Source organism: Aplysia californica, unplaced genomic scaffold, assembly GCF_000002075.1.
Source record: "Aplysia californica isolate F4 #8 unplaced genomic scaffold, AplCal3.0 scaffold00481, whole genome shotgun sequence".
Classification (NCBI taxonomy): domain Eukaryota; kingdom Metazoa; phylum Mollusca; class Gastropoda; order Aplysiida; family Aplysiidae; genus Aplysia; species Aplysia californica.
In genome coordinates this window covers 5,806-18,991 of record NW_004797751.1, presented here as the reverse complement: position 1 = coordinate 18,991, position 13,186 = coordinate 5,806, and the positions used below count along the sequence as shown (strand labels likewise).

Here is a 13,186-nt window from a genome sequence, read left to right as displayed (position 1 = left end):
GCACTGAGAGAGAGAGATGGCACAGAGTGATGACAATGACTGGTACAAAGAGGCAACCTCAGCATATGAGGTAGATGAAGAAATAGGACAACCGATTACGCAGAACTTTGTCAAGTTTATCAAGACTGCCATGGCCGAACCATTACGTAAGACAAGAAAAAGGGAAACATTTTTAGATACAAAAGACCCAGAAACTGCCCTGCTCTTACAATAAGACGAACAAATAAAACTATTTCGACCCTCCTAATCTTGCATCAAAAGAAAAAAGGCATGAGACTGGCTTCTCAGCTGAAAAGCATAGCAAAAGCCACAGCAGCTATTGCAAGGTCCGCTGAAATAATAACGGCTTGAATCTGGCATTCATTTAGACATGAAGACACAGAACTAAAAAAAAGTCACAACAGACAAACAGGATTCAGTCTCGAATGGATTACTTTCATCATGCTGTGAGAATATGTAGAGAGTTTTCCAAATTCCTTCATTCCATTTTTTAATTGCTGGATAGACTAAATTCAGCCCACACGAGGGGTTCCGAATAGTCAAAAGAAAGCAGAGAAATACCAAATTTGACTCCCTTCAATATATTGTGGACGTTGTGAACAGTTCATCTGAAATGAATGTGGCAAAGCTTGTTGGAAGTGAAGTTGGGCCCACAGAGGTGCCAACATATAGTTGGATAAAGTTTGTGTCTGATTTCTTTGTAAAACTGACAGGAATAAAATCTCTCCATCATTTCTTTCTGGATAGCTCTAGATCTTTTACAGTGAAGGCCAGTGTTAAGTTAAAAGAGGGTAATCCATGACATCACAAGGAAGAAGTCACACAAAGACGGAATACCACCTGTCATTGAAGAGACTGGTCTGAGTCCTCGACAACAGTGGTATGTATCTACCCAATGAAATCCATCAGTTCATCTCAGCAAACAAACAGAACCTTGTGACTCCTAAACCCAGCATTCCCCTGCAAGCCTCAGGCCCCTCACATGATCACAGCACTAATGACTGTGAGGAGGAGCTGCCAGTTCCGACAAAGGCAGCCCCTTGCAAAGAGGAGGACGAGACTATGGACCATGTGTTCCTGAAATGTCCTGCCAACTATCGTACCATAACACACTCTGCTTGGACATTTCAGGGACCCACAATCAGCACTGTTTAAGGACCCCCAAGCGAGTGTTGAGTTCCTGTGTGCTGTCGGCATCGCTGACAACTTATGATGTCACGATACCAGAAAGAAAAGAGAGAGAAAGACAAAGAAGGCCAGGACTGTTCCAAAACAGGGAGGAGGTACACGAGGCAGAGGGTGAGGGTGTGGCAAAACTGGCATCAACACAGAGCAGCAATGACTATATAAGGCATCATATTTGACCAAAAATGTATGTTGCAATCTAGATTTAAATGTAAATAATAAGCTAAAAACCCTTATGTAAGGATGAAAATGATTCTGTAAGGGTTTGTATGCATAAAGTTCATTCCCTTGAAAAAAAATGTACCGAAAAGTTAAAAGGCTGTTTTCTCGAAACAGAATTATCTTACCCAACCGGACAAAAATTGTCATAACTTTTCATCCAACTATGATAGAGACTTCAAATAAAAAGCAAAATACTCAGAAAAGGTTGCAGAATATGCAAATGTTATTATCTCAAATTAAAAAGCATTTTGGTACCTATGTGAAGGATTCTCTTGTGCAGCCATACAATAACGGACATAGCAAAATCGAAAGGTGAAACCACCGACAAGGCAAAATCAGAGGTGAAAGTGCTGACAGACGAAATGTCGTTTCTGGGTCATGCCCCACAGCCATCAAGACACTCATCATCGACTTTACAAGAAGCTAAGACTTCTAGTATACAAACAGTCTGAGAGAGACTCAGAAACCAAGGCTTTTTCTGAAAAAGCTACTGAAGTCATTATGGCCTCATGGGCCAGATATCAAAAAAGTTTACACTGTGTATATTGCAAAGTGGGAGAGGTATGCAGCTAACACAAAAGTGAATTCAATTTCTCTACCTGTGACTGCCACAATTACTTCTTTTTTTGTCTCAGAGCTTCGTGAGAAAGAAGACTCACATTCGGTATTATGTGTAGCTAGGTCAGCACTTTCAGGTTACTTAAACATACAAGACTTTGGTAATCTTAGCTGTGTGAAGCGATTTCATTAAGGGTGCTTTTGAACAGAAGCCTTCAATTCCAATGAAAAGTAAAACTAACGCATGGGACCCACACCTGTCTGTTAGGACCAACTCAGGCTTAGAGGGATACATCCCAGTAGAAAGACTGAGATACTCCATAAAAATGTTTTCCCCCACTTGGGAATTGAACCCGGGTCTCCTGCATGCGACAGCAAGGCGCCTAACATCACAGACAACGGTCTAATGACAGGGACTGTGCTTATTGTAACAAAGGTGCGAAAGGTCAGCGTAGGTGCACAGTGTACTACTGCAAAGTGTTAACGGTCATTTCAAAAGCGGAAAACTCATTCCCCGATCAGGAAACGAGGCAAAGAGGAAATATTGCAGGACGGATCAGAATACTAATCGGAATTCACTCAAATTTGAACTCGAAACACCTCAACAAAGCAGAAACTTTTTTATCACTTACTATGTCGTGTGATCAGCAATGCGTTGAAACTGAAAAACATATAATAATATACATATAACAATATGATATTGAAACAACAAAACAAAGTCTCCTAAATTACTGACTAAGGTTATTTTTAGGAAAGTTGTCCAGTTCGCTCTTTGAGTGTCCATCTGGTACAGGGTAGTCAAAGACAATGGGCAGTTGCAGGGGCTTGTAGCGCAGTGTGCAGTTGGAGGCATTGATGAAGGTCGTCTGGTCATCAGAGGTCACTCCATACGCTGTCAAATAAAAATAAACCATTAACCCTATCCGTACGCCCTGGGGTCATTTTGTACTCCCAGGGTTGTATTCTTCATATTTTAGAATACTTCTAGTACAAAGATCTCTTTGAAGCTTTCGGTATTTCTCAAAAAATCATTTTGACAGACTGCTATGAAAAGCATACGTATCAGATTAACGAGTAAATTTCTTCTTCGGAAAGTGGCGGCCCAGATTTCCCCACGTCGCATAGATACAATAGTAAAACACGACCTACGGATAGAGTTAAGCTCTGAATACTTAAAAAGAAAAATGTTAGTTCTTATAGTTTTAGTATGAATTTCAAGTCACTTGCAACACAAAGAGAGCTCATAGAAGTGCTCAAATTAGAGGGTTACTGAAGATTAACGCACAATGAAAAGAAATAGGAGGGATAAGGACCACACCAAAGCACCCGCCAATCACCAACAGAAACGTATGATTACCAACGACTTTGAAAATATATCATGTAAAAATGTCGAGAAAAAATGTCATGGAAACGTTTGGCTGGCTGACAAAAAGTGAGAAAGATGTGTAAGCCTATGCTGCAGGAAAATATCATGTGTCACTATGCTGTGGAATCAGTTTCTTCCATTTCATTATTTTGACGAGCACCCGATTCCACCACAGTGTTACATAAATATATATATATACATATATATAATTACAGTCGAACCTGCCCTGACGGCCACCTCTATAAGACGGCCACCTGTACAAACGGCCACTTTCCATTTCCCCCCTTGCGTTTTTTCTATATAATTTAACTGTGTAAAACGGGCACCTGTCCAACGCAGCCACGGCCACCATATTTTAACACACAACCCCTATCACACTAAGCAATAACACCTGTCTTAGACGGTCACCTTAGTGACTCCATTACGCTTTCTCATAAATTGTGCACTGACCATGGCGTTGTGGGTGAGCTGTCATAATCCAAACCCCTGTTGTTGTCGTAAGGTAAGGCCCCTCCAACTGTTGACCGATAGGTACCAAATCCCAGCTGCTGGTGAGGGAAGCGGGTGATCCCTCATAACCCATAAGCCCAGCCCAGAATTCATACACAAATCGTAAGTGAGATGAGTGGTCACTGTTTACCCAATCTGTAACAAAGTAACAATGGACGTCAACATGAACGTGTGACAGGAGCGTCCCTCGTTCTTCGAGTGGTGGCGACCCATGTGTTTGTTTTAACATGGCACTCGGTCCTCCTTGTCTGACACATTTCGTTTTATTGTCACCCTTGCGCAAAATCAGCAACAAAATAAAAATAACAAACAAAATACAAACCAACAACAACAAAAACAACAACAAAGCCGCTACTTTCGATTGAGACCTCAGATGGGAATGGTTTGTTTTCTTCATCTTGATCAGTCCTGCCTAAGACGGCCACTTGTCTTATACGGCCACTTTTCTCCTTGACAATGGGTGGCCGTCTTACACAGGTTTGACTGTATATACAATTAAACCTGCTTCAAAAGCCAACTCTCCAAAACAATCACCTGTAAAAATGATCACTTCCCCCCCCCCCACCCCCCACCCTGCATTTTGTACATCGTAATGACATTGTGACATCCATCTGTCTAAGACAACCATTTTTCTCCCGAACAATAGGTAGCCGTCTTGGACAATTCGACCGTATTTCCAAAATGTTTGTCCACAAGTGGAAAGAGGCAACTATCAGAGGGTCTCACCTTCATGTATATGCCCAAAGATATGAAACTTGGGCTTGACACGGGTCTGAATTGTGGTCAGTAGCTCCACACAGCCGGCGCGCAGACCACTGAAGCACCAGTCACCGTGCCCTGGAGATAGTTTTTAGCTTTAGAAGAGGTTTTACGACGCTCGCAACTGCATAAGGTCGTATGTGCGCCAGAAGATTAGAGGTGTTACAAGAGAGCAACAAACATGGAAAAGAAGAAGGGGAGATAAGGACAATAGATGTTTTATAGGAAATAAGAAGCAAACCACACCAGAGCCCCCGCCAACCACCCACACCCTGGTGATAAACATAGTAACAATAACAACAGTAAAAGTAATAATAATGATGATGACAATAATAATAATAAACAGCCTTTGTATAGCTCACATCCACATTCAACATAAAACAAAAAGCAACAAGTAAAACAAAAAAACAAAACAAATACATTCTCATAATTTTTAAAAAGAGCATCAGTAAAAACAACGAAAAACAAGTGAAGGATATGAGACGGACAGAGAGACGTACCTATGGGCGGCCCGTGGGTCAGTAAAATGTCCGTATCATCGGGAATCTTGTCCCATTTTTCCAGGCATGGCCCTCCTCTAGGCAGGTTGAACCCCCAGTCTCCGAACTCTGGTTGCCTGAGGAACAAGTTATTTTGTTTTAGTAGAGGTTTTACGGCGCTCGCAACTGCATAAGGTCATATGAGTGCCAGAAGATTAGATGTGTTACAAGAGAGTAACAAACATAAAAAAGAAGGAGGGGAGATAAGGACGATAGATCCATGTTTGATAGGAAAGAGGAACAAGTGGACACTCAACTGTCTACAGAGGGGATTTATTCAAGGCAGGGACACAGATATTAAAAAAGATTAAGGAGACGAGATAGGGGGGGGGGGGGAGAGAGAAGGAGAGGGGGGAAGGGGAGGAAGAGAAACAGGAGGGACAGCAGTAACAACAACAACAATATAATAGAAACATAACCAACAACACAACAACAAAAACAATAGCAACAAGAGTAACAACAGCAACAACAAAAAACACACAATAAGGTCATATAAGTGCCGAAGTTTAGAGATGTTACAAGGGAGTAACTAACACAAACAAGAAGGAGAGATGTTTCAAGTTGGACAGGAAAGAAGCACACCACACCAGCACACACCAACCACCCACAGTGTGTGGGAGAAAACATGAGGGGCAAGCGGACAGCAGGAGATCTTCAGAGGAAGAACCCCCCTTCAAGCAAGTCTTTCGGCCCTAACTTCCTTGACAACAAGAATAGCAACACCAACAATAACAACAAGCTATGTAAGTGAATGTTGCTTCCTTACCAGGGAGACCCAAAGATGTTCACGCCACACACACTGACCCCAGAGTCCTCCAGGTAGTAGCAGTTCTTCAGTAACTCACGAGACGACTTCACCTTCAGTTCTTCCAGGATGTCTTCAAATTTACTGCGCTGCAGAAGGAGTCAAGTTTCATCAGGTTTAGTCAACTTGAGGAGTAGCTTCATTTAGTTTTAGTTATAGTTTCACTGCACTTGCAACACAAATGTGAGGCAGCGCGGTGGAATCAGGCTCTCGTCAATATTAACTGGGTTTATTGAGTTATTGGTATCATGTTAAAGCTTGATCGCTTGCCTTTATTTGGATGAAAAAAATATCCATTTATCTTGAATACAAGTCGAGATATTTGCGAATGAAAAAGGTGGGGGTCACCAGTTTTCAGAGGTAAAATTAGTGAGAAAATGGCCGCCAAAGATTAGTTATTTGCTTAGCTTAAGAGTCCGTTATAACTGAAAATATACATTTTTTGCGCCTTAAATCAACGTTTCTATGAAAAATCCACACAGAAAAGAGTTGAGCCAAAAAACACAAATTTGATAAAAATTTACAAACCTGCGGAAAAATGCAGGTTTCTTCACTTTGATTATTTTGATGAGAGCCTGATTCCACCACGCTGCCTCACAAATGTCATATAAGTGCCAAAGATTACAGGTGTTACTAGAGAGTAACATATATTATGAAAAAACAGGAGGTGATGTAAGGATGATTAGATATTTGAAAGCAAAGAAGGAGCAAAAACAATTCACATGGATAAGCAACTGAGTTGTGGCTGTGACGATATTCTTGATAACCTCTATAGCTTTGTTCACTTTCCTCAGACTGTGTGAAAATAATTCTAGCTCATTTATTAACTTGCAAATGTACACATAAAATCATAACATGGCACTCATATAGGCCAGTAACCAAACAAAGACATTTTCCAAAAAAATCTTGATTGAGTAATAACAAAGTTTTTTATTTGGGCCCCACATTAAACACAGCACTTCAGGTGCATACACAGGATCACAACAATAAATGATTTACATAACCTTTCCTACAATTTGCTCATTTTGGGACAATGACACCAACCTGCCCCTACATTTAAGTGTAAACTCTTAGATGTGTACAGTCAAACACTCACTTGGATTCCAAACTGTGACTGAAGGTGGCCTCTTCGGTTCTCAACTAAATTCATATCAAAAGTCAGGTCATGGTTACCGGCAATGACGATTTTGGCCCTGTGTGGCTGTTCACCTGAATTAAACAAATTTTTCAAAAAATAGGTTAGACAAAAAATTACATCAACTAGCATCCTCCCTTGCTCCACTAAAAATGGTACTAAAATCTTCTCTACATAGACAATAAGGCACTGATCGTGCTTCAGCAAATGGGAGATAACTCTGCCCACTTTCCTCATAACCCAAGACTCAAGACCAACATATTGTTACATCTTAGAAAGTTATATACATCACTTTGTTTGTTATATCCCTAAAAGATTTCATTTGAAACAGGAAGAGTAAACTTGAGTAAAGCATATTCTTATCAGAAAACAAGCATATTCACATTTAACATTCCATTTTCCACCACCACCAACAAGATTCTAGAACTACAGACAACAACAAATAAAAAGTTGGCATATTTAAGCATTTGTATAGAAAGTTTTCAAGGGCTGCTTTAATCAACCATTTCAAAACGAGATAATCTCCCCAAAAAACAACGAAAAAACAAATTAAATCTGCTCTACTTTAAATTTAAATGAACTGCAATGTTTATATAAACAAAGTAATTATCCGTAACCCAAATTTTTAAAAAACAATTAATTACCCAAGAACCTGTCAAATTCCTCCACAGCTTTGGGCAATCCAATCTGCGTAAAGTCGCCCGTGTGAAGCAGGACATCTCCCGGGGGTACAAAGCCCTCCAGCTTCTCCACACGACTGTGAGTGTCTGAGAGGCACACAAACCGAATGTGGTCTTCCGATATTGGGGTTGCGGGGTCTATAGGGTCAACATCTTTTACTGTCTGGAAATAATAATATAATAAAAATAATAATCCATCCGTCAGTATTTGATGACTGTTTCTACGACAAAAATGGCACTTATGATCAAAGTGAGTAGCACGTGCCATAAAACTCTAACAATATCTAAAAAGAGAAATAGAAGTAAAATGTGAGGCAGCGTGGAGAAATCAGGTTCTCGTCAAAATAATGAAAATCAAGAAACTGGCATTTTTCCGCAGGTTTGGGAATTTTTATCATTTTTTTTGTTTTTTTGGCATTTAAGAACACATTTCGGTGCAGATTTCACTGAAAAACATTGATTAAAGGCATAAAAGATGTAAATTTTCAGTTTCCACAGACTCTCAAATTAAGGAAATAACTCAACTTTAGCAGTCATTTTCCAGCTAATTTTACATCTGAAACCAGGCAACTCCCACCTCCTTCAATCGCCAATATCTTAACTTGTATCCGAGATAAATTGATATATTTTTTCATCACAAGCAAGGCAAATGGACAGGCTTTACAACAATACCAATAACTCAGTATGTCCCAAAATTGACGAGCGCCTGATTCCACCGCATCCTGACACAAATACAATTCAAGATGATGTGTGGTTTTCACTATGGTCAGTCAGAAGAATTCTGGCAGAGAACAGCTTGCCCCTTTCTGAGCATTTAAAAGCATGATTTCCATTTGTGTGATGTGTGCAGCTTGCGAGCTGAAACATGCCTAAAAGTGGGGAAGATGGAAATTTTGCTACTTCGTTTTCACATACATACCATTCAGTAGTACCCTCTTTTTCATTCTTTTTTTCTCTTCTTCTATCTTCTACTGTGCACCTTCAGAGGAGTTAACTGTATGCTCTTCAACGTACACGGGCAACTCACAACTTTACAAATCACACCATTTTCCGCCTTTCAGACACTCAGTTGCTATCTTAAAAGACATTTTTGATCTTATGTACATTGAAAAGATTATTTCCAGCTATTAGTGAGTAGGCATCCATTCAGAATGCTGCTCTGGGAATTGACTGAGCAAGTTTTTGCTCTGCTTCAGTTTCAACTGCCAAGGCTGTTCAACAAATCCAGAAGACCTGTGCATTCTCAACTACTACTAATTCACGACACTTGAGTAAAGGGAGAATGCCAGAACATTTATTGTTTGGGTTTGACACATACTTTGACAGACTCTGCCCATATTAGATCTAACTTTCCCTTACCAATACAGCACAAGTGATAGTATAAAAGGTGAAAACAATGAAAAAATGGAAAAACGGTGGAGGAAAATAACCCTTGATGGTATAAGAAATATTATTATGTTGTATTAAGAGCGAGTACTGGGCAATGTGTGAACTCGATACACAATTTATTGAGCCACCCAGATATGGTGCATTGTTTGAGGAAGACTGGAGTCACGCTATCGTCACATGCTGTGTTGTTTGAGCCAAAATGAGTTAAAAGACACGACCTCCAAAGTTAACACCCATCTCCAATAGGTTCAGCATAAGAACAAGCCAAGTAGATATGGAATACCTTAAAAGTCCTCAAACAAACCAAGCTTACGAGTAGCAACACCCCGGGGGATCTCGTGCTCTAAAGGTTAAGGTGTCTGCCTCTTATTCAATAGGTCACGGGTTCGAATCCGGATCGCGACAGAAAATGTTCTTCTTTAAAATGTTTTCCTTTCACATCCTTTCCTGCTCTCTAACAATGTTCTATCGCCTGCTTTTGTCTCCATTTTTGCATCCATCACGATCTTTGCCCCCTCCTCTGGGCTCCTGACTTTTTCTACAGCTGTTCCACTGCTACTCCTTGTCTCCGTCTTACTGCTGTCTTTCAGCCACACCCCTGATATTATGGTAGGTAAGATCTAACACCTAGCCTTCTTGGAGAACAGCGAAAAATCTCAGAGGTCATGTGAGCAAGTTGCGCACGTAAAAGATCCCTTGGAGGTCCAAAATCGATGCGACTCCCACCCGGGGAAAACCCAAAATTTCCTACAAGCTGAAAACGTTTATAGTGTGTCCTGCACCTTATGACCTTATGCAGTTGCGAGCGAGCGCCGTAAAACACTTACAAAAAAAAAAAAAACCCACGCCATAGGGTATTTGAAACAGGGCAATCCTATCTGAAGCCCAGCATAATGACAAATGAGTCAAGGATGTGCATTGTTGGATTAACTACTACTGCAATGACAACTTTTACAAGTGTCTGCAAGAACCACATAGAGCCTCAAAGTTTTCCGACTTCATTTGTGAGAATTAAGCACTTCATCCTGTAGGACCTAAGTATTCTATTGACCTCCTCTCTGAAAAGAAAATGCATAATCAAACTAGGTACTTTCGGATTAAAAAACGAATTGCACCATATCTGTAAGTCAGCCAGTCTATTTTGTTTATATTCTGTTTCCCAGAAGAACCTAATCATATTTTTCATGGTTTTCAAATCTTTCTGGGTCTTTAACTTTAAGACAACACCATACGAAAAGTAACTGGTGAAATAGTCACTGCCTTCTAATCCTAAATTCCTCTTCAAGAGCCAGATCTGAATCAGACATCACACATAACAGTTCTCCACTTATTTAAGGGATCGAAAGAGTTTACTAAATATGCATTATTCTGATCCATGTTCTGTCTCTTCTCTTCTGCCTTGTGTTTTTATAAATTTAAAATCCTTCAAATTCTGGAATCTAAAAAAACTTCTCAATATTTCTCTCATACCTGCTTTACTTTCATCTTTTCCCATGCTTTGGTAGGCACATGAGACAGTTCATGAATAGGAACTTTTCCTTCGTATGATGACGACGCTTGAGAAGCCCCAGTCCCACCAGAAAGCTCAGAGAAGAATGCTTTGAGGTGATGCATGATGTTGATCTCAGACAGGAACAGAAATAGTCCCGAGGAGGATTACTGAAAAAAATAAGAAAAATCAGAATGATCCATGTTCAAGCCCATGATTGTCAAAATGGTCTCACCTTACTCAGCATGTGCTGTGGTGTGACCCCAAGATGGGTTTATGACTTATGGCGAGCAAAGAGTGGTCAACTTTGATGACCAGTCACAAAAGCATCATGAAGCATGCAATTTCCACTTTATCCAATCATGAGTCTCAGGATCTACTCCTACTATCTTATAGCTCCTTACCTTTACCTTTCTAAAATGTATAGCTTTCCATCTCTGAACGAGTACCCTAGCGTCTGTCATAACACAGCACTGAATCGTGACCACACCGATAAAAATTAAGCCTGTCTAACAAATTCTGGTGTAGATACACAACTGCTGGAATTGTCAGAAAATGAAAGCACCAAAGAGTTCACAGGCCCCTACCCATCCAGCGTGTGATGAAAGTTCAGGTGAAGAGCTCAGATGAAAGTTCAGGTGAAGAGCTCAGATGAAAGTTCAGGTGAAGAGCTCAGATGAAAGTTCAGGTGAAGAGCTCAGATGAAAGTTCAGGTGAAGAGCTCAGATGAAAGTTCAGGTGAAGAGCTCAGATGAAAGTTCAGGTGAAGAGCTCAGATGAAAGTTCAGGTGAAGAGCTCAGATGAAAGTTCAGGTGAAGAGCTCAGATGAAAGTTCAGGTGAAGAGCTCAGATGAAAGTTCAGGTGAAGAGCTCAGATGAAAGTTCAGGTGAAGAGCTCAGATGAAAGTTCAGGTGAAGAGCTCAGATGAAAGTTCAGGTGAAGAGCTCAGATGAAAGTTCAGGTGAAGAGCTCAGATGAAAGTTCAGGTGAAGAGCTCAGATGAAAGTTCAGGTGAAGAGCTCAGATGAAAGTGCAATGTTAGGGGATATCATGTCAACAAGTTCGCACCTATAGGTGTGATCCCGTCTGGGGCAAATATTGTACGGTTTCATCGAGGGTTAGGCTACAATGGAACCGTGATCACATCCACAAGACCGGTTGAACTGCGGTGTAATGGTAGCAAATTTTCATGTTTTGACCTATCAGCTGCGCTCACCTTTGTTTTGTTCCGTAAATTATTATCTGAAATGAGGGATCATAGCTGAATGTAGTCTTTTAGAGCCATGAGATCTTAGGGATGAATTTTGTTGGTCTATACAGTAAAAATTATGTTTTCTTAAAACAGCAGGATCAATGCGAACTGGGATCATAAGCAGTGGGATCGAGGGCAGAGACTACTTTACTTTAAGTAGCAAAATAACTACTAAATTCAAATCACACAAAAATAAGCGCAGTGGCTACGTTCACGGCACCTGAATCGTCCACTACTGGCACAGACTAAAACGCTACGCTCACTCAAACTCACAGAGTGAATAAGTAAACAGAACAGGAATACTCGCATGAAAAATAATGCAGTGGTAGTCCGAATGTAACCGAGTTTACGGACGGCAAAGGTGAGCACAACGAAACAGCCTCAGTCGGCAAGGCATAGCTTGCTCAGCTCGCGGAACACTACTTCTATCTCTACTCTTTTGCGAACCAGGCATTGTTCGACAATTTGAAAATAAAAGTTGTTCGAAGAAACAAGGGAGATTGGAAGAAGGCCAAAGCGGGAAGAGGGGTTGGAGGGGGAGTGAAAAAAAGAAGGAAAAGACAAAAGAAGGAAAAGGGTAGGGGGTGAAGTGAGCAAGATCATTCTTAAATTGCAAACTACATTCATTCAGGGCGCTGTGAATGTTCATGGCATGAAATATGAAGCAAACAGAAAAGTTCTGCATAGAACTAATCTAAATCTAGATAGAGAATCTAGATGTAGATCTTGATCTAGATCTAGATCTAGACTCTAGATAATAATAATAATAATAATAATAAATGCATTTGTATAGCGCATATATCCACGCTCAAGAGGAGCATGCTCTATGCATTTTACAACCACATTATTACCCCAGCAGACCCTCTGAGAACACTCAGAAACATTCTCGGCTTCCGCGGAAGCATACAGTGCAAGCTGCGGATTTCACGCGTTCAAACACTACCAAACTGACAAGATCGTTCACTGTCTATAGCCGGATACCCATTTCCATGGGGGTGAAGTGAGGAAAATTTGTTCAAAGTGCCTTTCCCAGGGACACAACGTCGGGCCCTTGACGGGATTCGAACCCACGACCTTATGGTTGCGAGTCCGAGAGCCTAACCACTAGGCCACCGACGCCACAATCTACACATCATAATATCGAAGTGACTAGCTGTACTTAAGTACGGCTAGCCTGAGAGTGTAGCCGTACTTAGCTGGGTTTGGCTCTATCGACTCAAACCTGTTAAGTACACAGGTCTCATTAGATCTAGATCTAGTAATTATTCAGGTTCAAATACATGCAATGTCAGTAA

At 40.7% G+C, this 13,186-nt stretch overlaps 1 protein-coding gene across 1 annotated transcript; it reads right to left on the bottom strand.

Moving 5' to 3' along the window:
- Positions 1-494: 494 nt before the first annotated feature.
- LOC101854973 (metallophosphoesterase MPPED2) lies at positions 495-10,805 on the bottom strand (the record flags this gene model as incomplete). Its single annotated transcript, XM_005105613.3, is given in 7 exon segments — positions 495-2,857; positions 4,568-4,678; positions 5,101-5,216; positions 5,906-6,033; positions 7,041-7,153; positions 7,724-7,922; positions 10,619-10,805. Coding segments are annotated over 7 exon segments (975 nt in total). The 3' UTR covers positions 495-2,693.
- Positions 10,806-13,186: the final 2,381 nt, after the last annotated feature.